At 38.9% G+C, this 27,807-nt stretch overlaps 1 protein-coding gene across 2 annotated transcripts; it reads right to left on the bottom strand.

Annotated features, from left to right (window-relative positions):
- Window positions 1-424: 424 nt before the first annotated feature.
- Window positions 425-27,603, bottom strand: fam174b.S (family with sequence similarity 174 member B S homeolog). Of its 2 annotated transcripts, none has more exons than XM_018255301.2 (3): window positions 26,905-27,603; window positions 12,046-12,183; window positions 425-3,244 (listed from the first exon to the last, which is right to left on the bottom strand). In XM_018255301.2, exons 1-3 carry the CDS (start codon window positions 27,177-27,179, stop codon window positions 3,220-3,222), a joined length of 438 nt encoding a protein of 145 aa, XP_018110790.1. In that variant the 5' UTR covers window positions 27,180-27,603; the 3' UTR covers window positions 425-3,219. The 2 variants fall into 2 exon arrangements, with proteins under 2 accessions (XP_018110790.1, XP_018110791.1); XM_018255302.2 differs by lacking the exon at window positions 425-3,244 and adding an exon at window positions 5,991-7,272 and having other exon boundaries at window positions 26,905-27,584.
- Between the last annotated feature and the right edge of the window lie 204 nt (window positions 27,604-27,807).

Raw genomic sequence — 27,807 nt, 5'->3', positions numbered from 1 at the left:
GACAAACTTTCTGTAGGGCAGTGATCCCCAACCAGTAGCTCGCGAGCAACATGTTACTCTCCAACCCCTTGGGTGTTGCTCTCAGGGTCCTCAAAGGAGGTGCTTATTTTTGAATTCAGAGCTTGAAAGCAAGTTTTAATTGCATAAAAACGAAGTAATGTGCCAAGTAAAGCCTCCTGTAGGCTGCCAGTCCACATAGGGGCTACCAAATAGCCAATCACAGCCCTTATTTGGCACCCTAAGGGACTTTTTCATGCTTGTATTGCTCCCCAACTCTTTTTACATTTGAATGTGGCTCACAGGTAAAAAAGGTTGGGGACCACTGCTGTAGGGAAACAATACCAAGCCCTCTTTCAACTACTTACATGAAAAAAAAAAACAATTTCCAAGCAGTAAAAGACAACATGACCACAGTGTTTTTTCAAAGAACATTTTATTTGCAACAGAAATTCACCATAGCAATGACAATGGAGTGTCAACAAAACACAACAACAAAAAAAAAATCAGTTTCCATTGACGGGAGACTTGAGTCGGAATACAACAGCTGTGAGTTTTGTTTTTTTTTGTAATTTAATATCTGTATTATGTGAGAAAACAGGACAATTATAGATTTAAAAGTGACAGACCTTAAATCTACACATTCTAAGCAGGTTTCATGTTATGTAAAGGGAAATATTGAGAAAAAAAAACCCAAAGAAAATCAAATAACCATACTCGATTGGCCTGTTAATAGAGACACGGACAGTGTATTGTTCATGTTATAGTATACAGTTCATTGGCACTCAGTGTGCTTAATAAGAGAACACAATGCCATTGTTTCTGTATTATGCTTACATTTTTTTTTTTTTGCAGTTTGGAGACTTGTGTTTCCCAGCAGAAAACAGGATAGTAGAAGGTTACTGGCCTCTTTTCCCTGGAGTGTGCTTTTACCTTTAACATAAAAGTCCTGAAAACTCCTGCAGGCAATTGGACCATATAGGGATAAAAAAACGATTTTCACTGGCATAAACCCATGTGCGCTATAGAAATATATATTCGAACATATTTTATGTACAACTTATTGGTAATATAAATTAATAAAACCTCTATTCAGTTCAAAATTGACCACGTATAATGTATACTATATTTAAATAACAAAAAAAAAAAAAAAGGTAAAGATTTGCAACGCAACAACTGAAAAAAAAAAAAAAACTAAAATGGGGAAATGATGCTTTGAAGACCTGTCCAGCAGTTAAAGAGTTAAAGCAGCAGCAGCAGTTTAATGCACTCTGGGAAGAGAACCCAGATATGCAGGTTTCAGAGCAAGCAAGTCTGATATAACAGAGAGCAACCGAGACCTGTGTGGTCCATAATGACTAAAACTGAAGGAATTAAATAGTCAACAGGAGAACAGTATCCTACATGCACAGATGAGCACCTGTGTTAATAGACATTTGTATCCTACAGAAATTGCCAAAGCATCACGAGATAGTGGCAAGGGTGCTCCCTGCAGGTACAGCTGATCCAGGAACATAACGTTTCATTGAAGAATCATCATCCTCAGCTGTTGGTATTAGTAAAGGAGTCATTTTTATTATTATTATTATTGGGAAGCCTTTTTAGAAAGGTTATGTTGACATGAGGCACTGCTAAAAACATAATCTACACAACTGTTACTCTGGGAACAATAAAGTGAAGACGGCCAGGTGTTCCTAAACCACAAAGGTCTCTAGAATTGCTTCTGCACTATAGGGTTACCAACTCGTCCTTTTAAATTACTCTTTATGCACATGGTCTAATAGGTGACCACCAATTGTAGCAGTGCACTCCGGATCTCCACAGAAACCACCAACTTCAACATTCAAGTTAAAAATGTATGTGTTTTATTAATGCATTTGGTTTACAAATAAGCGTCTGACGCGTTTGGGTCTATGCAATTCTTTAGAGACTAAAAGGGGACCACTCCAGATATTAAAGGAGAATTCAACCCCTTTAGCAAAAACCCCTACCCCCCACCACACGTAGAGCACCCTCCTGCCTCCCCCCAGGGAAATGCGCCTAACTTTTTACTTAACCCTCTGCACAGATTCAGGCATTGGAGTTAACTGCAGCCATCTTCCGGGTCTTTGCGTCTTCATCCCGCAATTCCAGTCCATTTTGGCTCATGCGCAGTTGTCACACACCAGTAAATCGCTCCAGCTGCACAAGCGCTGCTCCGCCAGTCTTCGTCTCAGCTTACCCAAGACCCGGAAGATGGCTGCGTGGAAATCCGATGCCTGAATCTGTGCCGAGGGACAAGTAAAAAGTTAGGGGCATTTCACCAGTGGGGCAGTTAGGCTGGGGGGAGGAGGGTGTATGTGGGGTGGGGGTTAGGGTTTTTTTTTTTTTTGCTAAAGGGTCGAATTTTCCTTTAAGCGCAGGGTTTGGGGCGGAGTGCACGCGAATCATGAGGAGTAAACGGTGAGCAGCCTGAAAGACTTTACATACAGGCTTGCCTCCCCAGTGCTAGTGATTATCTGATTAGCAAGGAAACCCCATTATTCCTCTGAGCACTCGGAATACTGATGGATGTGGTCTATGGTCTGATAGGCGTGCCTATAACATTTCGGTATTTGTGTAGCCACCTACACTCTCATTGTCTGGCGACAGGGACACATACCCATTTAATTGACAAAACCAGAGGAAGTAGTAATTTGCAAGGAATTGCCAGTATCAGAATGTGAAGGATGAGTCGGCAACCCTACTAAACTAAGAGCAAGTACTCAAGGGTTGATGGAGGCATGTATATCTAGATGCCTTCGTGTGCATGCCATATTCCTGACTGGCTGACATTCCTGGGAATTGCTCAGTAAACTGAAGGAGCGTCTTGGGGTGTGTGTATTTTGCCATATGGTTCAGACAGCGTGGGCCAGTCAGAACAAGGCTCCAGTCTCATGTCTTGTAACATGTATCAGCCCCATATTGCCTTACTATGCAGCCAGCATGCTTAGTTAGTTGGCTTAAACAAACGGGTAATTAAAGCACAGATGAGGTCTTGCAGTCATTAAAAAGCTAATCAAAAAGGAATGACAAATAACAAATACTATTTTTAGCTTGTTTTTTCCCTCCCCAATAACCACACATAACAGAACAGAAAAAAAAACCCCACAGAACACAGATCACATAGCAGCAAGTTAAAATAAAGACATACAATCACATCCTTGCGGATATTTGGCAGTGTCACAATCATTAGCTCAGCAGTTAACCCCTTCCATCGCACAGGAGTCTAAAAAAAAAAAAAAAAAAGTATAAAAAGTATATTTTAGTCCCCTCCACCCCTCCACCCATTCACCACGCCAACAACCAAACGCATAAAATACCATACATATACATAAAATAGATTTATATAAACTATAGAGCTATACATATATATTTATACATATATACTGTTCATAGTCACAGCATGAATGATTTCCCGTCTGCCTGAAAATATTATTCTATAGCTTACGAATTATGAAATGGAACACAACTCATAAACCTCCCACCAAGCATAATGTCTCTCCAGCAGTCTGGGGGACGGATTGTTTGAGAACCCTTTTTGGACCAGCTGGAAAGTCTTTTTAGACTGCAGCTCCATGCTGCAAGCCTATTGCATTCAGCCCTTTCCTACTACAGCAAATGTGAGACAAGAAAATAATTCAGTTATCAGGTGACCACTTCCCACACGGAAATAGGAAAGTAGCTTATTTCACCTTTTAAAAAGGGATGATTGTGCAGAGCTACGACTGGCAACTGCAGCTGACAGTTTAAGGAAGCTTGGGATAGTTCAGCATCAGACACAGTGGGGAAAGATATTACTGCGGTTTGTTAAACCTAAGCAACATGAAAATCTATAAATAAAAGGAAAATATCACAGGAACAAGATCCCTTATCCGTAAACCCTAGCTCCAAATTTGAGAAAGGCCACCTTCTATAGACTCCAAATAATTACATTTTTAATTGATTTACCATTTCTCTGTAATAAGGCAGTCATTAAGCTGCACAAATCTGTAGGAGGCAAAACAATCCTACTGGGTTTATTTAATGTTTAAATTAATTTTAGTGTAGATAAGGTGATCCGAAGTACAGAACAAAAACCTTTTCTTGAAACCCCCAGATCCCAAGCATTACAGATAATAGATCCCCATACTTGTACAAGGTCACACCATGCAGGACCAACCAGTGAGCAAAACTGGATGCTTATGAAAAACGCGCTTGCCTGGCTATAGAGACTAAGGCGTCTACAGCAATGCAACAGCAATATATGTATGTGCTGGATTTCCCCTTTAGGAATGATAGTAATCCAGAGAAAATCTCCATCCAGGAAATGTCTAAGGTTTGCAGGATTAATGTGTAGCCACCTGTGTTGTGTATTACTGCCCACCCACTAGAGACTAGAATACTCCAGAGGAGTAAGGGAAGTAACTCTGCTCCTGTAAGTACAATGCCTTGGAATAACAATGCTGTTAGAGAGGATTTGTTTTTAGAGGGGGTCAGTGACCCCCTTTTGAAAGCTAGAAAGAGTCAAGAGAAGGCAAATAATTAAAAAAAAAAATAAAGACGACCAATTGAAATGTTGCTTAGAATTGGCCATTCTATAACATACTAAAGTTAACCTGAAGGTAAACCACCCTTTAAGTTCAAATCAACGAAGTAGGATAGGAATACTGAGCACAGGCCTGGATTTGTGGAAAGGCCACCAAGGCCCGGGCCTAGGGCGGCAGGATTTTAGGGGGCGGCATGCTGCCCAACCACACCCACATTGGTTCAAAACCACTGGGAATGCGATGGAGATACAATCATTTTTTAAATTTCCCATGCACCAATCCCCATTGATGATGAAAATTTACACGGATAAAGGGGAGGGGACCGGGGCGACGAACAGCAGTGGGGATGGATGGATGGACTGCACAAACTGCAGCACAGTCCTGCACACTGGGTTTTCCATAAGCATCCCTTTTATTACAGCGTGTTGCACACTACTCTAAAAGACTCTGTAGGGCTATAAATGTTGAAGTACACTATCAGCAAGCAAGGCTTGTGGGTCATTCGTGGGTTGGACATTCATCTAGACCAGTGATCCCCAACCAGTAGCTCGCGAGCAACATGTTGCTCCCCAAACCCTTGGATGTTGCTCCCAGTGGCCTCAAAGCAGGTGCTTATTTTTTAATTCAAGGCTTGGAGAGAAGATTTGGTTGTAAAAAACCAGGTGTACTGTTAAACAGTCTCCCGTAGGCTGCTAGTCCACATATGGGCTACCAATAGCCAATCACAGCGCTTATTTGGCTCCATCCAGGAACATTTTGCATACTTGTGTTGCTCGCAAATTCTTTTTATATCCGAATGTTGCTCATGGGTGAAAAATGTTGGGGATTCCTGATCTAGCCCTGAGCTAGACAGATTAATAGGGTCAATGTCAACATTGGGGGCACCAAAAAGGTGAATTATGAAATTATTTTATGATAGACCTATACTAGTGATGAAGTAAAGTCACTGTGTTTAAAGGAGAACTAACCCCTTAAAATTAATACAGCTAGACACGCCAGATTTTATTAACTGATCTTATTAAACCAGCCAAAAAGGTTCAACAACACTATACTAGTAATGACCTAGGCCTTCAAAGGAGTCTCCCATCTTGAATTTTGTTAGGAGTGTCTATGACACGCACATGCTCAGAGTGCTTGAAGCAGCTTTTTAGAAGCAAAGCTTAGGGGTTGTCGCAAGTCATCAAGCAAAAAGTGAGCTTTGCCCGTCATATAATCTGATGCTTCAGGGCCGATTATTAAGTTCTAATGCTAATTGTGCTGGTTTCTGAGCTGCCATGTACCAATAATCTGATTAATCGGCCTTATATTGTTACATTTATATTGTATATGTATACACTATATATTGTGCTGTGGTCCCTAAGCTCAGTTAGGGACAGCAGCACAGAGTATGTGCAGTGAATCAGCAGAAAAGAAGACGGGGAGCTACTGGGGCATCTTTGGAGACACTTACCTGCTAAAGGGCTGTGGTTGCCTTGGGCTGGAAAAGAAATCCAAAACATAATGTATGATATTTCTAGCTACTTCTTTAGTTAACCTTTAGTTCTCCATTAATTTTCCCCACATAGTCAACTAAGGAAGAGATTAAAGTTTGCCTTAAAGCTATGGTTAAGGGACTTGCAACGGCCTTATTTTTGAATAAAACAAATTGGGAGTCCTACAAACAGACTTTCAGATTTGAGAAGTGAGCAGGGCCTAGCAGGCAAAGCATTTCTAACATATCAAATGTATTTGAAAACACACATATCAGCTATTTTTGCCCCAAACATCAGTATTCAATCCTAGAATCAAGAGAATGTTCAGCCGCACCTCTGAGACAAACCTAGTGGTCCTTGGAAATTAACACAAATGTCTTCGATAGCCACATTCACAATCCTATTCACACAAAGCTTCTCTTTCTCTATCGTAGGTATGTACAGGACACCTATGCACGTGTCACAAAACTGAACTGGTAACAGTTTATACTCCTCAAAAAGCAAATATTTTCAGGAAAGTGCATTTTCATTATTGTAATCAGAAGTAAGCTTCAGAAGCCGGCACAATAATTCATTGAAATATCTCCTTCCATCTCACATCATCAGAAGAAGAGCTTGGCTTACACACACGCAGTAAAACAAAATGATCATAAAGTGGTCCGTGTTTAGAAGCCTTGAGATGTTGGAAGAGCTCCACCAACTGGTTAAACCTTCTATTTGTGTGTTCTATTTTCGGAGGAATTTTTTAATTGGTGAGCTTCTGTCATCTGGATGTTATCTTCATGAGTTTGTTTAGCCCATGCAAAGGATTTAAGTCACAGCAGATGACTGTAGACCATGGTGTGGGAGGCTTAATTAATTATTACATGAAAGGAGGGGAAGAACGGATTGGAGCTTTACCTGAAGGCTTATTGATTTTGCAAAGTGGAATGTTTCCTGTAATTAATGCAGTCACGTAATGTCTTTACACGAAAACCACAATTCCTTTTTGCCATGTTAAAAAAAATAGTCTGAAATAGGGGTTCTCTTGGAGGCCCATAATTCTCTCTTTTGAATGTAAAGACTCCAGGGCTTTTAATATAATAAACAGATAGGCGTTGGACACAGATGATGCGTTCTTATTTCTTGCCACACCATGCCTCATGTACATAGGAGTGGTTTGGTAATATGTCTTTGGAGATGAAAAAACAAAAACTCCACTTCAAATATTTGGCTTCAGTGTAATTTTTGGTGACCGGATCAAATCCATTTACCTGCTAAAAAAAAAAAAAAAGGAGTATAATTAAATGTAAGAATTTTTTTTGAAGGTTTATCCATTTTACATAAGTGTCAATGTAGAAAAGCAAATAATTACATTTGCAACATATACATGGCAGAATAGAATTCATAAATTTCATCAAAAACAGACCTGAAAACAAAAATGCATACTGTAGCTTAATTCCTTGTTACAAACACCTACACAGGTATGGGATCACTTATCTGGAAGCCTCCAAATTATGGAAAGGCCAAGTACACCATAAGCAAATGATTTGCTTTCTCAGTAATAATAAAACTGTACCTTGTACTTGATCCAAAATCAGCTGCATTTATCCAAAATTGGGTTATTTAATATTTAAATGGTGATGATAGCAGCTTGAGTTTTGGAGATCCAAATTCCGTAAAGATTCCTTAACTGAAAAATGCCAGGTCTCGAGCATTCTGAAGGCATTAGGAGGCTTTAAATCAATAATTCCACAATTCTAAATCATTACGGATCATGGCTGCTGTGCTTTTTTTAACTGAAAAGAACGACAGTTTGGGAGTTTCTTTGTTAAAAAATATTGCCTACTACATAAATGCACGTTACTAAATGTTGGTTAGCACTCCTGATAGACTGTTAAGATTTATTGTTCCATATATGGGAACCTCCAACTGGTCTCCCCAACCGATATCTGAGGAAGTCCTCGTCCCATTGGCCTGCTTTTACTACACTGTGACCGGATTCTTTGGGACTCAGACTGATATTACCCACCTCAAGGTGGGCATAATGGTGAAAGACACGCATATCTTTACACCTATGGACAGATTAATATAGATAGAGAATTCCCAATAAATACAGGTCTCAGCAAAGGCTATTGCAATGTAAGCAACCTTAGCTGTGAAACAAAAAGTCTGAGCATCTGATGTGTCAGGCTGTTAAATAACACATACAAAACCTCTCTTCAAAAGTGCCTGCTGTAAAAACAAAGGGAAACAGAAACACTTAAACACTTCACCCAGCACAAAAAGTCTTGCAAGAAGATCAATAGAGTTTTCCTTTCTCAGTATTGATCAAGAAAGGTACTACTTTATTTTTTTGACACATTTTCCCCTGTGGTCCAAAAAGATGCCTTGTTGCAGGAAGGCCTGGTCACTTGATAGAACCATGTCATTCCTTGCACTTTTACAGGACTTCTAGAGCTACAGAATTTAAAAAGAAAAATACAGGTATAAGAAACCTCTAAGTCTACTATAGACTTAATTTTAATCGAATAAACCACACTTTTAAAAATGAATCCCTTTTCTCTTTAAAAGGACCAGTAACATAAAAAAATGTTTTAACTCGTTAGTATGCTTGAAAAAAAAACAAAAAAAACAATGCCAAATCAAACCTTGAAACCGCTAAGTCTTTATTAAAGGACCAGTAACATCAAAAAAAAATTAGAAAAAATTCGTTAGTATACATCAAAAAAAACCACCAAGGCAAATAAAACTTTAAAATTGCAAAGTCTTTATTAAGAAATAACTTACCAAAACTCCACTTCCGCTCCTCTTCAGAAAAGACGACACGGCGACCATCCATCTTGCGGCACTGGATTGCTCCTCCCTGGCTATGGACAGCTTGTGAAGCAAGTGAAAGAATGGCATTGAGAGGAGGCAAGTGACGGCGGATCGGGCGTTTGGTGTTTCTTGTGCACCACAGCAGCAGCTTCCACTCACTCCAGGGTGCCATCACAGCAGCTGCCTGGCGGGGGGCACTTGCGTGTCTTCCTGCCCTGTGGATTGTAAATCCCCCTCCCTCTCTATTCCTTGCCGCCGCAGAGTCGCTGGTAGGAAGGCGCAGCCGGCGCTGTTAGATTTGTAATGCTGCATCCCATTCTTCTGCAAACCGCAAAGTCAAGTAGAAATCAGCCGGCACTGTTAGGTTTGTGCCGCCCGGATCAGTTCGCACCAGCGCTGCTTCAAAAACAGAGAAACGGCACAAACAGTTTAAAGGAATTACTGGGGGGGCAAATACACGCGTGCTCCAACAAAAAAAGTTATTGAATTGAACAGCAATCTCAACAACTACCACTAATTTGTGCAGCCGGCTCGTGTTTTGGCGCAGGTTTAGAATAATGGCGATATCTGGTGCCGGCTGATTTCTACTTGACTTTGCTGGTTGCAGAAGAATGGGACGCGGCAGTACAAATCTAACAGCGCCGGCTGCGCCTTCCTACCAGCGACTCTGCGGCAGCAAGGAAAAAAGAGGGAGGGGGATTTACAATCCACAGGGCAGGAAGACACGCAAGTGCCCCACGCCAGGCAGCTGCTGTGATGGCACCCCGGAATGAGTGGAAGCTGCTGCTGTGACGCCCGATCCGCCGTCACTCGCCTCCTCTCAATGCCATTCTGTCACTTGCTTCACAAGCTGTCCATAGCCAGGGAGGAGCAATCCAGTGTCGCAAGATGGATGGTCGTCGTGTCGCCTTTTCTGAAGAGGAGCGGAAGTGGAGTTTTGGTAAGTTATTTCTTAATAAAGACTTTGCAATTTTAAAGTTTTATTTGCCTTGGTGTTTTTTTTTTGATGTATACTAACGAATTTTTTTAAATTTTTTTTGATGTTACTGGTCCTTTAAGAAATAACTTACTGAAACTCCGCTTCCGTTCCTCTTCAGAAAAGGCAACAGGGTGACGATCCATCATGCAGCGCTCGATTTCTCCTCCCTGGCTATCTCTTATAAGGAAGGCAGGGAGGAGAAATTGAGCACCGCACAATGGATCGCCTTTTCTGAAGAGGAGCACAAGCGGAGTTTCGCGAAGTTATTTCTTAATAAAGACTTAGCGATTTTAAAAATTTAATTTTAGTGTTTTTTTTTCGTTGTATACTAACAAATTATCCCAACTAAGATATAAATAATCCTTTTTAGTGGAAAAACGATCTTCTTGGGTTTATTTCAGGTTATATGATTTTTTTAGTAGATAAAGTATGGTCTAAATTACAGGAAGACCCATTATCCAGAAATCCCTAGGTCCCGAGCCTTCGAGTTAACAGGTCCCACACCTTAAGGGTAGAGGCACACAAATCGCCTCTTGTTCGGGCGACTAATCTCCCGCAATGCCTTCCCGCAGGCTAGAATCGATATCCTAGCAGGATGGCACTCTTGAGTGTTTCGTTTTCCTAATTCGCCCGAAGTTTCTTTGTGGGGCGACTTCAGAAAACAAAGCGATCTGAGTGCCATCCCGCCAGCGATTTAGATTCTAGCCGGTGGGAAGGCTTTTCGTGGAGATTAGTCACCCGAAGAAGAGTCGATTTGTCGCCGGGCGACTAAATCTCCCTGAATTTTAGCGTGTGCCCTTACTCTTATCTGAAAACTGATACTCACTAGGATTACATGGTGAACAGAGCCATATATATTAGTATCGCTATAAAAGATGCAAAAAATAAACTGCCAGTTCCACATTGTATGTGCTGGCTGGTAGATATAAGGCTTAATTCAATCTGATGAGAATGGTTAATGGTTTTCATGAAATAAACCACTAGATACGTTCCTCTCATTAACCTGAATCTGCCTGATAATATGCTAAATCCTGTCTTACTCAGCTTTTTGAGCGAGTTTTATCAGATATAATAAGCAGTGCCTGTTTCAGTTTGTTAAATGTGCTTGAGCGTTACAGAAAATGAATACACAAAGGTGTAGATTATACCTACAGAATGCCTGTATTTGTCTGAAGCGTAAGCAATACGGAAATTAGCGGTTACGTATCTGCAGCCATTTTGGCCCAAGTTCAAGCTTAAAGAATGTGAAAGGGATGTTCTGAGAAAGCCCTATGAATATATAGGCTAGATTTGGTTGGAATGCCACTGCAGCAGAAACTTGGCAAGCTTCTACAGTTGCAACAACCCAACCAGTTAGCACAGTTTTAGGATCCATTATCAGCAAACCCATTATCCAGAAAGCTCTGAATTACAGGAAGATCATTTTTCCATACATAGACGCCATTTTAATCAGATAATTCCAATTGTCAAAAAGTAATCCTTTTTCTCCGTAAAAATAAAACAGTACTTGGTACTTGATCCCAACGAAGATACATAATTTTTTTTTTTTTTTTTTTTTTTATATATAGACAAACAATCTTATTGGATTAATGTTTAAATGGTTATTGGGTTAATTAATGTTTAAATTATTTTAAGGTATAGTAATTCAAATTACAGAAATATACCTTACCCAGAAAACCCCAAGTCCTGAGCATTTCGTTTAACAGGTCCCGTACCTGTCATTTGTACTATACATACAGTACTTCCTTCTTTGAACAGGTATGGGATCCGTTATACAGAAAGCCATTATCAAGAAAGCTTATCTCAAATAGACTCCATTCTATCCAAATTTTAAAAATGGTGTCCTTTTTCTCTGTGCCTTGTACTTGATCCAAACTAAGATATAATTAATTATTATTTCAGCCAAACCCAGACTATTGGATTTAACATTTACCTGATTCTCTAGTAGACAAGGTATGACGAGCCGAATTCCAGAAAGATCCCTTATCTGGAAAACCCCAGGTCCAGAGCATTCTGGATAACAGGTCCCATACCTGTACACTACTTAACACTTGCATATTTAGCAGGATACTTAGTGGTCTATATCTTTTTAGTCATGTCTAATGTCAGGTGCTCCACATTATTGAAAGTCATGGAGCGCTGAAAGTAAATTAAGCCAATAAAATACAGAGGCCCACTGCTTAAGAATTAGGACTTGAGCAATCCATGGAGAACGACAAAATTATGACCATAAATGAAGGTTGTAAAGTACCTGTATCTGTATTTTATGTCAAATACTGTTGCATCTTCGTCCTCATAGTTATCGTCATTTAGAGGCGCCATCTCTACCCGTTCAGCAGGAGTCGTAATTATGTCATATTTGCGAGTTTTTCGTATTCTTTTTCCAGACCTATAGGGTGGGGGGGGAAAAAAAACAAGTATTTAGTATGTAAGAGTGCAAGAACCAATCCAAATTACGTAACACCCTAGGGCCCCAAACATTTTAGATAACAGGTCCTATATCAATTTTATTAAAAATTTACCGATACAGGTATGGGATTCGTTATCCAGAAACCAGTTCTCCAGAAAGCTCTAAATTACAGAAATGCGGTTTCCCATAGACTCAATTTTATCCAAATCAAAATTTTAAAAAATAAATTCCCCTTTTCTCTGTAATAATAAAGCAGTAACTTGTACTTGATCCAAAGTAAGATATAATTAATCCTTATTGGAAGCTAACCATCTTATTGGGTTTATTTCATGTTTACATGATTTTCTAGCAGACTTAATGTATGAAGATCCGAATTATGGAAAGATCCATTATCCTGAAAGCCCCAGATCCCGATCATTCAGGATGTCAGGTCTACATGGTGAACAGAGCCATATAAAAGTAGCACTATATAAGACAACACAAACAATAAAAATAAACTGGCAGTTTATGGATAGTCATGGAGCAATGAAACTAAAGGAAGCCAACAAAATAGAGATTCACTGCTTAAGACTTTTGACTTGAGCAACAAAAAACTGGAAAACAAAAATTATAATTATGAATAATGGATACACAATGATATTACTGATATAGTTATGTGTTGTCTGCTCTTAGGATCCTGTTTAGGAGTGGTGGCAATACAATATCTATTGTAGTTTATGGTTCAATACATTTGTTACCTTAAGCCGAATGGAGCTCAACAACCAAGAGGGTATATCCCGTCAGCCCCTGACTCATGGGGTATCACATTTGCTGTGGTTCTGTTTTCCACAGTGAGATATTTGTGAGAGTGAAACATCAACCAAAACTTTTAGTAGCTGTTTTTTTTTTTTTGGTAAATTCTACAGCATATGAGTTTGTCTAATTATCTGGTTCCCCTGAAAGGCACACAGTTAATGTACATAGGATTCTTGTGACTTCTATCAAACAAGCCAGAAAACCTTGTTTATTGATCTCACCGGATAGACTACACATATAAGGGATTAACTATACAACTGACCAATACAAAGCAGACGGCAGTTCTTTCAAGAGAAACCATTCCTTACACATAAAGCCATGGATTTTGGAAATGCTCATATGGAGAGCAGCAAAAATTATGGAGCCCTCTAAACGCAGGAGGCTCTGTTGGCAGATACATAAACACCTTTCAAAGGGCTGGAGATTTTCAAAGAACAGCAGGATATCCAAGGTTACATGAAACGACTTAAAAACAAATTCAAGGAAAAATCTGACTGCAGGCTTGGAATTTTTTCTCCTACAGTACAGATTTAACTGGGGCCATCTGTCTCATTCTAGAGTTAACACTGCAGAATGGATTGCCAAGGGCATAGAGTCAAAATAGCCATATAGAAGTTATATCAACAACTGTATTGTTTTTGTTTTATATTCTTAAAGTTTCATTTAATCTCTTTGTTCTTGCAGTCCCCTTTGCAATTTGAAGATATTATTGTCTGTGCTGGGTTTTGTAACGTAATCCAAACATTTTCAGATTTTTCACCCGAAAAAGTTGCGTTTTGTGTTGATCAGATTTTCTGTTTTTTTAAATGATAAATATGGGTAAATCGTGGATTCTAGTTTGGTCTGACTTTTTTCATTTAAAACATCAAAGCTAGCACAGGTGACAGTTTTGTCTAATCGCCTGAAAATTATATTCAACCGGCATTCCAAAGAAGACAAAGTGATAGAAAAATGTACTTTTAAAAATATTAATCTACATTAAAAGTTACCTATAGGTCATGTTGATCTTTTTTCATTGATAGTTCTGTTTTTGAAAGGAATTGTTACTTGAAGTTCCTAAACCTGACCGTCCCTTCTAACCTAATGCTAACGGACTCCTGCTGCACAAATATGGCAGGCCCCTCACAGAGGAACAGGGTAGTAAGAAAGGTTATGTAAAAGCATCAGGCAAATATTTTTATGGCAAAATTAAAAATAGCATTCAAAGACAATGTTATAGTAGATTTTAAAAAAGGTTATTTTCTAGTGTCAGTATCTCATTAAGTAGGCACGCAAAGAGACACAAGTAGCATGGAAGCACTGGGAAAGATAAACAACTTTGTGGTATTCTGCTTTGTGCAAGTGTACGTGAGCTAATGCTTTCAGTCTATTCATTTATACAGTGATCTTATTGGCATGTTTTGATTTATAGGGTGCCCAATGGCCATTTCTGCAGTCTGGCTAGTTTTGGAACAAGGTTATCTGAAGACTGGCCTGAGATGTAGCAACGCCTAACATGCCTTTCCCATTTAAATAAATAGAATTCACTAGCACAGGTATTGGATCAGTTATTAAGAAACCCATTATCCATAAAGCTTCAAATTATGGGAAGGTCATCTCCTGTAGACTTGATTTATATCAAATAATTCACAGTTTTTTCTTTGTATAAACAAAGTAGTACATTGGACTTGGCCCCAGCTAAGATATAATGAATACTTATGGGAGGCAAAATAATCATATTAGGTTTAATTCATGTTAGAAAGATTCTTTAGTAGATTAAAAGTGTTGTTTACCTTCCAAACTATTTTTTTCAGTTGACTGGTTTTCAGATTGTTCACCATAAACAAAGACTTTCTTCAATTGCTTTCCATATTTTATATTTTAACAGTTTCCCAAAATTGAAGTTTAAATGTAAAAGGGGAACTCCACACAAACACAACTTAAGCTTTTTGAAAAGTAAACACAATTTCAAGCAACTTTGCAATATACTTTACATCAATTAAAAAATATGCAGACTTTTTATGATTTTTAATGGGTTGGAAGAGTTCCCTAAGCCTAGCCCCCTGCTGATCTGTCTGACTACCTTGCTGAGCTGGTTGACTACTGTTACTTTGTATCAGCAGCCATCTGTCTTTAGCCTGCATCCTCCAAACCCCACAATTCCCTGCCCACGTGATTTCAATAAGGAAGGGAACATCACAGTGCAATGCAGTGTGGGTTATGTAGTTCCTGCATGCTGCCTGTAAGCTGTGGAGAAGTTGTTACAATTTGTAACATCAGTGTTTAGTCCCTCCTTCTCTGCCAGGATTTCGAATGATGCAGAAAGAGAAGAACTGTTAAACAGCTGGATTTCAGCATAGAAAATGGCATTCATTCATACTTTTTGAAGAAACAGGTAACTGTGATTGGTATATTAGGGGTTTCTGTGTTATGTGGGCCTCTTTTGGTTTGGAAGCCAGAGTTTCCCTCTGTGTTTCAGTCTGGCAGCTCAGGGATCCAGGAGCATCTGAACTATTACAATTTGCTACATTTAGTTGATACAATTAGATGATACATTTCTCAGCAGCATCTGTGGAATATTGGAAACTATTGTTTAATTCTAAGAGCTGCCTTTAATGAAACTCAGGGATTCTGCTCAGCAAGGACAAAGTTAAGAAATGTATCATCTAAATGTAAAGAGTCGGTGACCCCCCCCCCCACCCCGAGTTGCTTTAGAAGGTGAAAAAAGAAACTTTACAATTCAATATTAGAAAAACAGTCAAAAATACAAAATAGTTGGGAAAAATCTTTATTTCTTGTGAACTATCTGAAAACAAATGAACTGGAAAAGTGTTTGAAGATGAACAACCTCTTTAAGGTATATATGTATAAAGGTGAAGAAGCCGCGCTTACGTCAAGGATGTTACTAGAGCAGCACCTATAGTATGTGGGTCCACTGCTCCACTTGCAAAATATAAAAAGTTAAGAGAGTAGGTGCGCTAAACAGCAGAGTTCGGTCCCTAAATCTGAAAAGAGAAAGCAATCCCAATAGTGTAGTAGCCCTTGACAAAGACGCTGTTTTAGAATAAGCGGAACTACTCACAAGTGCCGTGTGGTTTGCGTGCCTGTAGGTGATATAACTGTATCTTGGACTTGCGTCGTGCAGGCTTGTTTCTAATTGGGAAAAAGCTAAAATAGTGCAATACTGTTGGTGTAGTTAACTTGGCACCTGACCGAATACAGTGCTGAAAAGGTCTGCTCGTGAAAACCAATCGTTAATACCTCTCTAAGCGTCATCTGTACAACTGTGGGGTAAGTGCGGTCCTTATCCGCTATTTAAAGTGGACCTGTCACCCAGACACAAAAATCTGTATAATAAAAGTCCTTTTCAAATTAAACATGAAATCCAATTTCTATTTTTCATTAAAGCATTCATAGCTGTTCTAAGCTCATTTAAAAGTCTCAGCTGTCAATCAAATATTGTCTGCCACTCCTCTATGCCATGGGCATAGAGGCGGGGCAGACAATTACTTTCACTTTCCATTCAGCACTTCCTAGATGTCACTGCCCTCCCCACATTCCCCCATTCACTTTACCATTTAATTGTGTAGCCAGGGCATGGGGATGGACATCAGGTCCCACATTCTCGTGCACAAATAAGATTCTGAGATGATGCAAGGCTTGCCTTTATAACAGTGTCCACAAAATGGCTCCTGCCTGCTTGCTATAATTTTGAATTCCCAGACTGAAGGAAACAAGATTCAAATGATTTATATAGTGTATTTAAAGTTCATTTTGCTTGACTGATGTGATAAAATAGGATTTCGAATAATTCTTTTGGGTGACGGGTCCCCTTTAACTACACCACAGCATTAATCAACACGCAAATGTCATAAGTTTATATACTGCCATGTACATGAAAGCCCAAACATCACAACAGTTAGATCCACTTCAGATAACTGTGGAAACACATTCCTCTCTCAATTGGAACTAAAAGCACACAACGGAAAAGGTTTGGTAGGGGGAAATCATGGGTTATGACTAAAATAAAAGCACATTACTCCGCATAACCTGGAAACAACATCAATAGATTGTGCAATAGAGAAAGCTCATAAAAGACATATTTGTTTAATGGACTGTAAGGATAGGAGGATCAAGCTTGGAAGAGCAGAGTATGTTTTTGAAAAAATGCAGGTTGGTTGGCTTTTTTCAGCTTGTCCAAATGATATAAATATGCCAGACTATTTAATCAAGTGTTAAGCAGTCACAGGGCCAGGGAAAATCACCTAATAAAAATGTTCCACTGGGGCAAATGGAATACATAGTATGGATCCTGTTCGTGACAGTCTGTTCATTAGGTTTATCCATCTCCTTAACTAAAAAAAAAGATGCAAAACTTATGCGGCACACGTCACGAATGCCGGAAACAAATCTGGGCCCAATATCAAAGGCAAAATTCTGCCCTTTTAAATGTGAAAATGACGCTTGACAAAAAATAAGAAATAATTATGACGTTCATTTGTATAAGACTTAAGAAAACACTACCTGTGACCATTTCAGCCCTGAATGAAAATGCAATACGAGTTATTTGTGGATTACCACAAGCTTCAGCCAGTGTCCAACTTAACTTGTAATATTCCTGTCTGGCATTTGCAAACAATGAACATTTCCGCAACATTTGTTGTGTAAATCAAATGGTAAAAATCCCAGCTAAAGCCATTTTAATTTCAGGTTGTAACACAACAAAACATGAAAAAGTCCAATAATTATTCAGTGAATAAATATTTATCGGTTTAGTGTTTTCTTAAGTCTTGCACAAATGAACATCATAATTATGTGTGTTTTTTTGTTAAGCATAATTTTCCTGTTTAAAAGGGCAGAGTGAACAATAGCTGTATATTTATCAGGGATGTCCCACTAGATCATTATATGAGTGATATCACTCATTGAAACATGGGATTTCTGATAAACTGATACACACACATCTTCTAAAGCTACAAAAGTCCTGAAATAGTTATCTTATGGTATAATGGAGAAGGTCAAATCGATTGACTTACTGCCCTTTCCATTATATCAAACTCATGCAAACTTCCACCTTGTCACGTCCGAACATTTCCGTTACATTATGACTGGTTCCTCAAAGAAAAGCATTATTATTATATACACTATAACCCCTTATGTTAGCATGAGCAATCCCTATGAAGGACGTAAACACATCTTGTTTTTATTAGCAGCAAACAATCTGAATTGATGTTTATGACATGCCTTCCAAGCAGCATTGGAGAAAGGAGGCTCTTATAAACCTTCAGGGTGCTCCCCCCCCCCCCCCCGAGTCCTAGTCATAGGAAACTTTTCATGGTGATCTTTAAAAGCATCACAAGTAGGCCCACATACATAAATATACCCTCACAAAAATAAAGATTTTATGGACAGTTTCCTATTGTGCTAGTTATGCCTTAAGACTATTTTAGGCTTCAGATGAATTGCCTTCTTTAATGCAACAGCTTCTCCTCCCTCAACCCGGTTTTCAAAAAGCATTTTAACTTCTCCCCTCATTTCCTACTACATTTCCTTCAAAACAAACTTTATGCTGACTGCCAGCTATATTCTGGAATGCCTGCCAGGAAAGCATTGAAATTCACTGCCATCCTATTCTATGATGAGGCCAACTGCAGAACAAAATTGAGCATAGGGTGGACCCGAATTCCCACTGTTTTCAGAGAAGGTTCACCAAGGTGAAATAAGTATTACTAATGGCACACAGTTACATAGTTAAATTGGGTTGAAAAAAAAAAAAAAAAAGACAAAATCCATCAAGTTCAACCCCTCCGAATTAAACCAAGCATCCAAACACACCCTTCCATACCTTCACATAAATTATATATACCCATATTTATACTAACTATAGAATTTAGTATCACAAAAGCATTTGATTTTATGTCTGTCCAAGAAATTATCCAAGCCACTCAAAGGCATTAGCATAATCAGCCATCACAACATCACCCGGCAGTGCATTCCACAACCTGGCCGTTCCTACTGTGAAGAATCACTTAAACTGCATCAAATGAAAGTTATTTTCCTCTAGTCTGAGGCCTCTGGTACGGTGATCCTCTTTATGGTTAAAAAGCCCCCCTGCTATTTGTCTATAATGTCCTCTAATGTACTTGTAAAGTGTAATCATGCCCCCTCGCAAGCACCTTTTTTCCAGAGAAAACAACCCCAACCTTGACAGTCTACCCTCATAAATTAAGTCTTCCATCCTTCTAACCAGTTTAGTTGCATGTCTCTGCACTCTCTCCAGCTCATTTATATCCCTCTTAAGGACTGAGAGTCCAAAACTGCACTACATACTCCAGATGAGGCCTTACCAGGGACCTATAAAGAGGCATAATTATGTTTTCATCCCTTTAGTTAATGCCCGTTTTTAAGCAAGACAGAGCTTCCCAGAATTAGACAACGTGTTATCTACAAAAACCCAAAGATCCTTCTCATTTAAGGAAACTCCCAACACACTGCCATTTAGTGTATAACTTGCATTTATATTATTTTTCACAAAGTGCATTACTTTGTATTTATCAACATTGAACCTCATTTGCTGCCCAATTTTCCAATTTAGACAAATTAATTACTCTGCAAAGTGGCAGCATCCTGCATGGAACCTAAAGCTCTGCACAAATTTGTATCATCATCAAAAATAGAAATATTACTTTCAATGTCTACCTCCAAGTCAGTAATAAAGAATCACTGCTGCTGTTCTATTACCCAAGCTACATATAAAAATAATTGATTTAGTTATAATGGTAAGAAAAGTGTTGAAGGGCATTAGGTATGACCTTCCTGTTCTAAACAGTTCTGTCCAATATTTTCCATGTAATATGTTTATTAGATGATACACCATGAATGTTAAAAACAGTTCTGCCAGATGAGATCACATATGGTCATCTATGTCCTTGGTTAAGGCCGTCATATAATCCATTGGATGAACGCATTCAACCTGCAGATCTCCAAATGGACAGCCCAGATCTTCAAAAATGATTTCTAGACTATAATTCAGTACGTAACCCTCTAATAAGTCTAATAAGCACAAATCAGAACTAAATCTAAAACTGGCTAAAAGCCATCACTGTGAAATATCTCTCTCTCTCATATCTATATCTATATATCTTTCTATCTATATATATATATATATATATATATATCGCAGCATAGGATATGCAAGAAGATTACAGCACTTGCAGGGTCTTTTCAAAGAAAACAAGACATTTTTTTATTAGCTCAACGTTTCGAACCCCCACAGGGTTCTTCGTCAGGAGTATAAACATCATTAACATCAGTCCCTGTCCCAGTAAAGATTACTTTCAAAGGTCCCTAACTACAAACACCAGGAAAATAGTGCTCTAGTTTAATTTGAATCCTAGCCTTATAGGAACAGTTCAGTGTAAAAATAAAAACTTTATAGAGGCTGTGCAAAATAAAAAATGTTTCTAATATAGTTAGCCAAAAATTTAATGTATTAAGGCTGGAGTGACTGGATATCTAACATAATAGCCAGAACACTACTTTCTGCTTTTCAGCTCTATAAATCTGAGTTAGTCAGCGACTATAAGGGGGGGCCACATGGGACATGGCTGTTGCAATTGATCCTCAGCATTCAGCTCAGATTCAAAAGCAACAGTTCTAGCCCATGCCCCCCCCCCCCTCAAGGTACTGATTGGTTACTGCCTGGTAACAATCAGTGGAAACCAAGAGAGCTGAAAAGCAGGAAGTAGTGTTCTGGCTATTATGTGAGACATCAGTCACTCCAGTCTTTATACATCACATTTTTGGCTAACTAACTATATTAGAAACATTTTTTATTTTGCACAGCCTATCTATTTACCCAGTTTTGAGTAGAAAGTTAGACATTCAGCTCTGAATTAAGTTTTCGTTTTATAGAGGATGAAGACCAACTGAAAATTACCATAGAATATTGTTGTCGTGGTTGTACTAAGAGTTACATTTTAAGATGAACTACCCTAAGGTAGAAAAAGATCCTCTATGGCAGGGAACTTGGTGTGCACATGCATTACATGGTATACACATTGTCCAGTTAAAGAGGGGAGCTGCTAAGTCATGGCTGCACAGGAAAGCTTACATAGGGCTCCTAAACACTGGTAGCTGCTCTATTCCATAAACCTAATTAAAGTCCAAGTTCCTATAGGGCTTTAGTTCTCTTGTAAAGAACATAACATGCAAAATAACATTGCAGATTTCAGGAGGTCTTATGTGCTGATAAATATCTTCATAACATTTAGACATTAGCAGGCTGAAATGAACCCACGCGGGAGCTGCAGGTCAAACTGCAGTCTGAAATTGGCTGCTGCCTTGGCAAACCCCTTAACTTTGCTGGGCTCATAATTTAATTAGCGGTGGCAGTGGGACCTTGGGAATTCCAATACAAACAGCACTATGATTAAATCCTGAAATGACAATGGTGGAGAATTAAATTCTACTGCCAAGGGGACATCTGCTGCTTTAATCGAGCATGTGTTTAGATAAGAAACTTGTAATGAAAAGGAGTGGGAGGGGGGAACTGCAAAATTAGGAGGGGCTCATTCCTAGGGCTCTATTGTTGTCCTTTGCTTTAAGTAATCCATGATGTTGCTGTGTAGATCAAATTTATACAAGATGCTGAAGCGGGGCCTCCTGGACTCTGACGTCACAGCAATTACAATTTGTCTTGAAGGAAAGCGCAGCAATAAATAAAGAGGTTCATCTCATATAAACTCTGCCATCTTGCACAATCTGCTCGCCATACTACAGAAACTAAACCGGAATCATTAACAGAACAATTTCTGTATATACATGATCAACTGGCAGTTAGGCAGGCTAAAAAAAAAGGTTGAACTTGATGGGCATGTGCCTTTTTTCAATCCAACTTACTATGTTACTGTGTTACTATTAAAAGGGATACAAAGGCTAAAATAGGCAATCCTCTTAAATGAAAGCACATGTTGTAGAACGACTACCCCACAAGTATTAAAACAGTTGTGGAACAGCAACAAATTCCCAGCATGAAAAAGGCTGTGGATTAGACAACATTGTTTTAGCAGAGAAAAAATGAAAACTTCCCATAGCATAAATAATGGACACACAGGTAAAATCCTTCTTTGCACTGCTCTTGCCGTGTCCAATGCTAAATGAAAAGCAGCAGCAGAGAATAAAATAATAATACACTAACATTATTTTCTGGTATTGGTATTGGCTTAGTATTGTCTGATCCAGCTTCTAGTTATTACTGCTACTCCAGTGGCAAAGGGTAAGAGTAACTCAGCAGAAAGTAGAATTTTGTAGCTTGGCCTTTGGTATACCAAATCGGACACCTCCCGGGAAGTTCAGAGTGACTAGCATCTGAGAACAGAGTCATAAGGAACTAGTTTCCTCCAACCTTGCAATCACAAGTGGTCAGTCAACTGGAAGTCAGTCCGCAAGGTGTACAATGTTTCCCTTTAATGAGTAGACAGGGGTCCCAGCCTGAATTTGAGTGAAATGTAAGGAGGTTAATTCATATTCTGCACTATCTCTTACTGGAGGGTCAACAATAGATCAGAGCTTTATGATATTGGGAATTGAACAGTTAGGAAATAAACAGGTTGGGACATGAACTTTTCAAAAACTCTAAAACATCCAACTTTCAGAGGACGCGTTATGAAATGTTTCCGATTCTAGACTGGAACTGTAAATATGGCATATTATCACCTAAATACAGACAGACCTGTTCTTGGCATGATTTTTTCTTATGGCTGTAACACAGTGATGAAAGCAAGTATGTCTGGGAAAGGGAAGTGCAGAAAGAAGGTTATGGAGGCTAATACAATAAACAGGCATAAACAGAAGATTTTCCTTTTGAACAGTTGCAACAGTCATTTTTCCATTTATACAATTGTAACTGTAATGTTCATAAGCTCAGTTACATTACTTAAAATAAGTGCAGATGTGTCAGCTTCAGCTCATAGAACTATAGTATTAAATGGTTTTATCTAGTTTTGCATGCTCTTCAATAAATTTTTTTATTGAATACTGTTACAAAAAGCAAACAAAAGTAAGTTTTAAAAGTAGTTTTAATTTAAAGCGGTTGTTCACCTTCAAACACTTTTTTCAGTTCAGTTGGTTTCAGATAGTTCACAAGAAATAATGACTTTTTTCAATTACTTTCTATTTTCAACATATCCCTGTTTTTCTCATATTTAAGTGTAAAGTTTCATTTTTCACCTTCTAAAGCAGCTCTGGGAGGGGGGGGGGTCGCCGACTGTTTTAAATTTATACTTTTAGTTGAAAAATTTGCTATCTTTGTCCCTGCTCAGCAGAATCCCTGAGTTTCATTAAAGGCAGCTGTTAGAATTGATACAATAGTTGCTGATAGTCCACAGACACTGCTGAGAAATGTAGCAACTAAATGTAGCAAATTGTAACAGTTCTGATGTTCCTGGATCACGGAGATGCCAGACTAAGACACTACTAGAGACACAAACATTAAACTTCAGTTTCGGGAAAATGGTAAAAATAAAAGATGGAAAGCAATTGAAAAAAGTCTTTGTTTATGGTGAACAATCTGAAAACAAGGTGAACAACCCCTTTAATATAACTAATATACTATTATAACTAATTAATTATAACCCGTTTAATAGGACTAGATTAAGGAATGAAAGCTCACAATAGGTGGCATCTGGATGGTAAGATGTCCAAAATGCAGAGATATATTCCAGCCTGCAACTGGTCGCTGACTTTACATGAAGAGGGCACAAGTAATTTTGGAGGGTGAAGAGGGTTGCCAGCATTTCAGATGAATATAACATTATAAGGACAAAGCTGGTGCTCAATTAAACGTAAGCATTACCCCTAATAATGGGTCAAGGGACTTAAGAGGGGTTACCCATCTCCAGGTGCTCCTCTTCAGTTCAGAACTGAATCAAAAAAAAAAAATAGTGTAAAGAGAAGCACAAATATCACTGTTCCATGTGCAGGAGCAAATGTGTATGGAACCAAACAACACATCTGAATGATTTGTATCTTTCTGTACAGTTCACTTAGCAGAAGAGAAACTCGTGAAATTTAAAGGAAATAGTGACCACTTTAAAAAAAATCTCAATGATCAGGTTTCCTGGAGGTGAATTTACACCCCATATGCATAGAATCAAGCAGCAACCTGACTTTCGAAGTTCTATGTGAGTCACAATGGGAGTGTTTAGGCCCTGTGGAAGACATCTATATGATTTTTAAATGGTATCTGTAGCCTTTTATATGCTTGAAATACTTATTCATGGATGGTTGTCAATGGTATATGATCCCCAGTGTAGATACTAAACTCAACAACATTCCACCACTCAGCTTTCAAGCCAGTCTGTGGCAAAACAGACATGTTGTCAATGTTATCGGTCTTTAAAATATCAGATGCCATCTTTCAGCTGAAAGTAAGTGGATTTTGAGTCTTTAGGTTGCACAGCAGACCAGTAATCCAGTTAATTACCACACACCAAGGGGCATATTTATCAAGGATCGAATTTCGAAGTAAAAAAAACTTCGAAATTCGACCATCGAATTTGTGTACTTCGATAGCTGAAGTATTTTTTCCAGCAAAAATGGCCGTATTCTGGTTGCTAGGGTCTGAATTACCCTAGCAAACATGCACTGATTTGAATAAGACTGGAATATGAATAAGAGAGGGCCTGAATAGAAAGATGATTAATAAAAATTGGCAATAACAATACATTTGTAGCCTTACAGAGCATTTGCTTTTTGGAAGTGGTCAGCGACGCCGATTTGAAAGCTGCAGAGTCAGAAGAAAAAGGCAAATAACTATGAAACTATATAAAAAGAGTTGCTTAGAATTGGCCGTTCTATAACCTACTAAAAGTTACCTTAAAGGTGAACCACCCTTTTAAAGAGCATTTGTTTTTTTATATGGGGTCAGTAACCTCCATTTGAAAGCTGGAAAGAGAAGAAGGTAATAAAATATGTATTTAATAAAATTATTATATTAAAAATATATTTAATAATAATTATTTATAAACAAATATTGACGACCAATATAAAAGTTCCTTAGAACTGGCCATTCTATAACTAACATACTGTTAACTTAAAGGTGAACCACCTATTTAAGTATCCAGTGAGTTAAGTCAGTAGACATAATAACAGGTTTACCCTTTATAGTTTCAATCTGATGGATGAATGTAATATCTTATACTCAAATGGAACTTTAACTTGACATACACAATGGCATTCCAGGGAACCTGGTCTCTGAGTTTTTCTCTTTCTTAAATGAAATATTTAGCCATTGTGTTCTGTAGTTCCCCAGCCTCAAATTTAAAATGATGTCTGGCAAAGATTCCAATAATAAACTGGAAGATGAACAATAAGGGGCCTAAATGCAGGGTTTTTTTTTAGCTTCATTATTTTCCCTGGACCAGCACTCCTGAAAAAAAGGCACCAGACTGAGGCTTAGTAACACTGTGCCACCACCTAACAAATTTCCTAGGTGTGCCTTGTGTAGGGGTAGATTTCGATAATTAATTCAGGGTGTCCTATTGCCCCCCCCCCCTCCAAATGAATGAAGATTTCCTTGTTCTTAAAAAGCCCAAGCAAGCATTTCTAATTCTGACTTTGCTTTGTAAAGAAAAACAAATAAACGACTATTTTTGCCAAGTAGTAACGAGATACAGGTACCTGGGGTTTTCCAGATGTAATTTAGACCTTCCTATATTAAACCTACTAGAAAATCATGTAAACATTACATAAACCCAATAGGCTGATTTTGCTTCCAATAAGGATTAATTATATCCTGGTTTGGATTAAGTACAAGGTACTGTTTTATTATTAGAGAGAAAGGGGTAATCATTTTTAAAACTTTAGATTATTTGGATAAAATGGAGTCTATGGAAGACAGTCTTTCTGTAATTCTGAGTTTTCAAGATAACGGACCACATACCTGTATAGATATAAAGAAGACCAGCAAATACAGCAGGCTGCACCAGAAAGAACTACATTTAACTGTGCACCCACCCTCAGCACATACACCTTCAGGCTATAATGATCAAGTCTTGTGTATGTGATATTGCATCATCATGACATCATTTTACAGGTGATTGCAAAACAACTTGTTCTTTCTGTGGCACTGGTTCTTTAATAAGATCCAAACAGTACTCTCTTTGACACTCCATATGTTACGTTATTTTCCAGTCAGCTTATGGATCAGCAAAGTACGCCGGAGCTGAAGAACCACAAGGTTTGCAGTAAAGACAGCCACTGCATATATTACACAATTCAAGTATTAATTTAATATAGATGCTGTCTTTGCTTTAAAATTAATTGTAATGCTCAATAAAAAAAAAGGTTTAGTCACAATCGTTCGTGGATGGGGATGGTATTCAACTTGTTTTGCCACAGAAATGACGCCCATAGACTTGTATGGCGTTGTGCGTCCAAAAAAAATGACGTGTTAAAAAAAAAGACATTAATGGGCATCGGCGACATTTCGCCGGCGGTGAATTTTTGGTGAAACGAAACAGGTCACATTCGCCCATCCCTATTCGTGGAGTCCTACCCTTACTGTGATACTATATAAAAAAAAAAAATAATGAAAACCAATTGAAAAAGTTCTAGAACCTACTAAAAGTTACCTTAAAGGTGAAGCACCCCTTTAAAAAGGTGTTTATTAGAAATGGTCATTCTGAGCCACTATCTAATTTACAGTTATTTTATTGGGTGTAAATGGAGTTGAAACTGAAAGCAGAGACTGGGTGGGACTATTTGCGACTCCCTGGAGGAGAACAGACTTGTGCTACATTGCTGGGAAAGTCAGAAGCAGCAGCAACAGAGCTTTGAGCTGTAAATGCAATTAGAAATAGTAGAAAAACAGAAGTAAGATGGCAGGCAGGGCGCAGCTAGGTAGCAGCTGGTATGGGGGGGTACCTGAATATCTTGATGAGGAGACACAAGATGAGGAAGGTGCTCAGGCCACACACGAAGATGAAGACGTTCTTGATGGTGGGCATGTACTTCTCGATGACATTAAAGCGGGATACCTTCGCCGTGGAGTTGCCCCGGAGTAACGGGCTTTCCGTGGTGCGGTTACCCCCATGACTGGCTGCGATGGAAGCTTCCATTTTCAACATCTCCAATGGGGCTCCGAGCGCTTCATGGTATAAGAACAGACAGACAAGCGCAGAGAGCAGCAGAACCTTCATGATGTCCTTGCTCCCGCTCAGGTGCCCGCTGTGAGCTGCGCACTGTTGTCTATGGATCCCTCCTCCGGCGGCAGCTGCTGGGAGATTTGACACCCTGTCAGGACACGGGGGGGATTTTGTAGCAACGCGAACACAGACGGCTCGGCTTCTTCTGCTCTTCCCAAGTCCCACTCCCCTTGCAGCTCCCGCCGATCCCTGTGTTTAGCCCAGCGCAGGAAATGGGATCGGGAACCCGGAAGAGTTTTTACACCACGTTGCAGTGAATCATTTGATAGAGAGGGACACAGGCAGGCACACGTGGGAGGGTGATAAGAAAGCTGACGATTGGTTCCCTTGTGGGTTGGGGCGCACGAGGAGCTGTCACAGCTGCTGCTGATCATAATAATTATAGGTGGACTCGTCCGGATCTCTCCACTTCGGCGGGGGGGGGAGACACCCAGGGGGTCAATGCGTCATCACAGGCTTCACAGCACTTGATCCACATTCAGAGCAGCCTGATTAAAGGAAAACTATACCCCCCCCAAACAATGTAGGTCTCTATAAAAATATATTGCATTAAATAGCTCATATGTAAAACCCTGCTTAATGTAAATAAACCATTTTCATAATAATATATTTTTTTTCTAGT

This window comes from Xenopus laevis, chromosome 3S, assembly GCF_017654675.1.
Source record: "Xenopus laevis strain J_2021 chromosome 3S, Xenopus_laevis_v10.1, whole genome shotgun sequence".
In the NCBI taxonomy this organism is placed as follows: domain Eukaryota; kingdom Metazoa; phylum Chordata; class Amphibia; order Anura; family Pipidae; genus Xenopus; species Xenopus laevis.
This window is presented reverse-complemented; position numbering and strand designations above follow the sequence as displayed.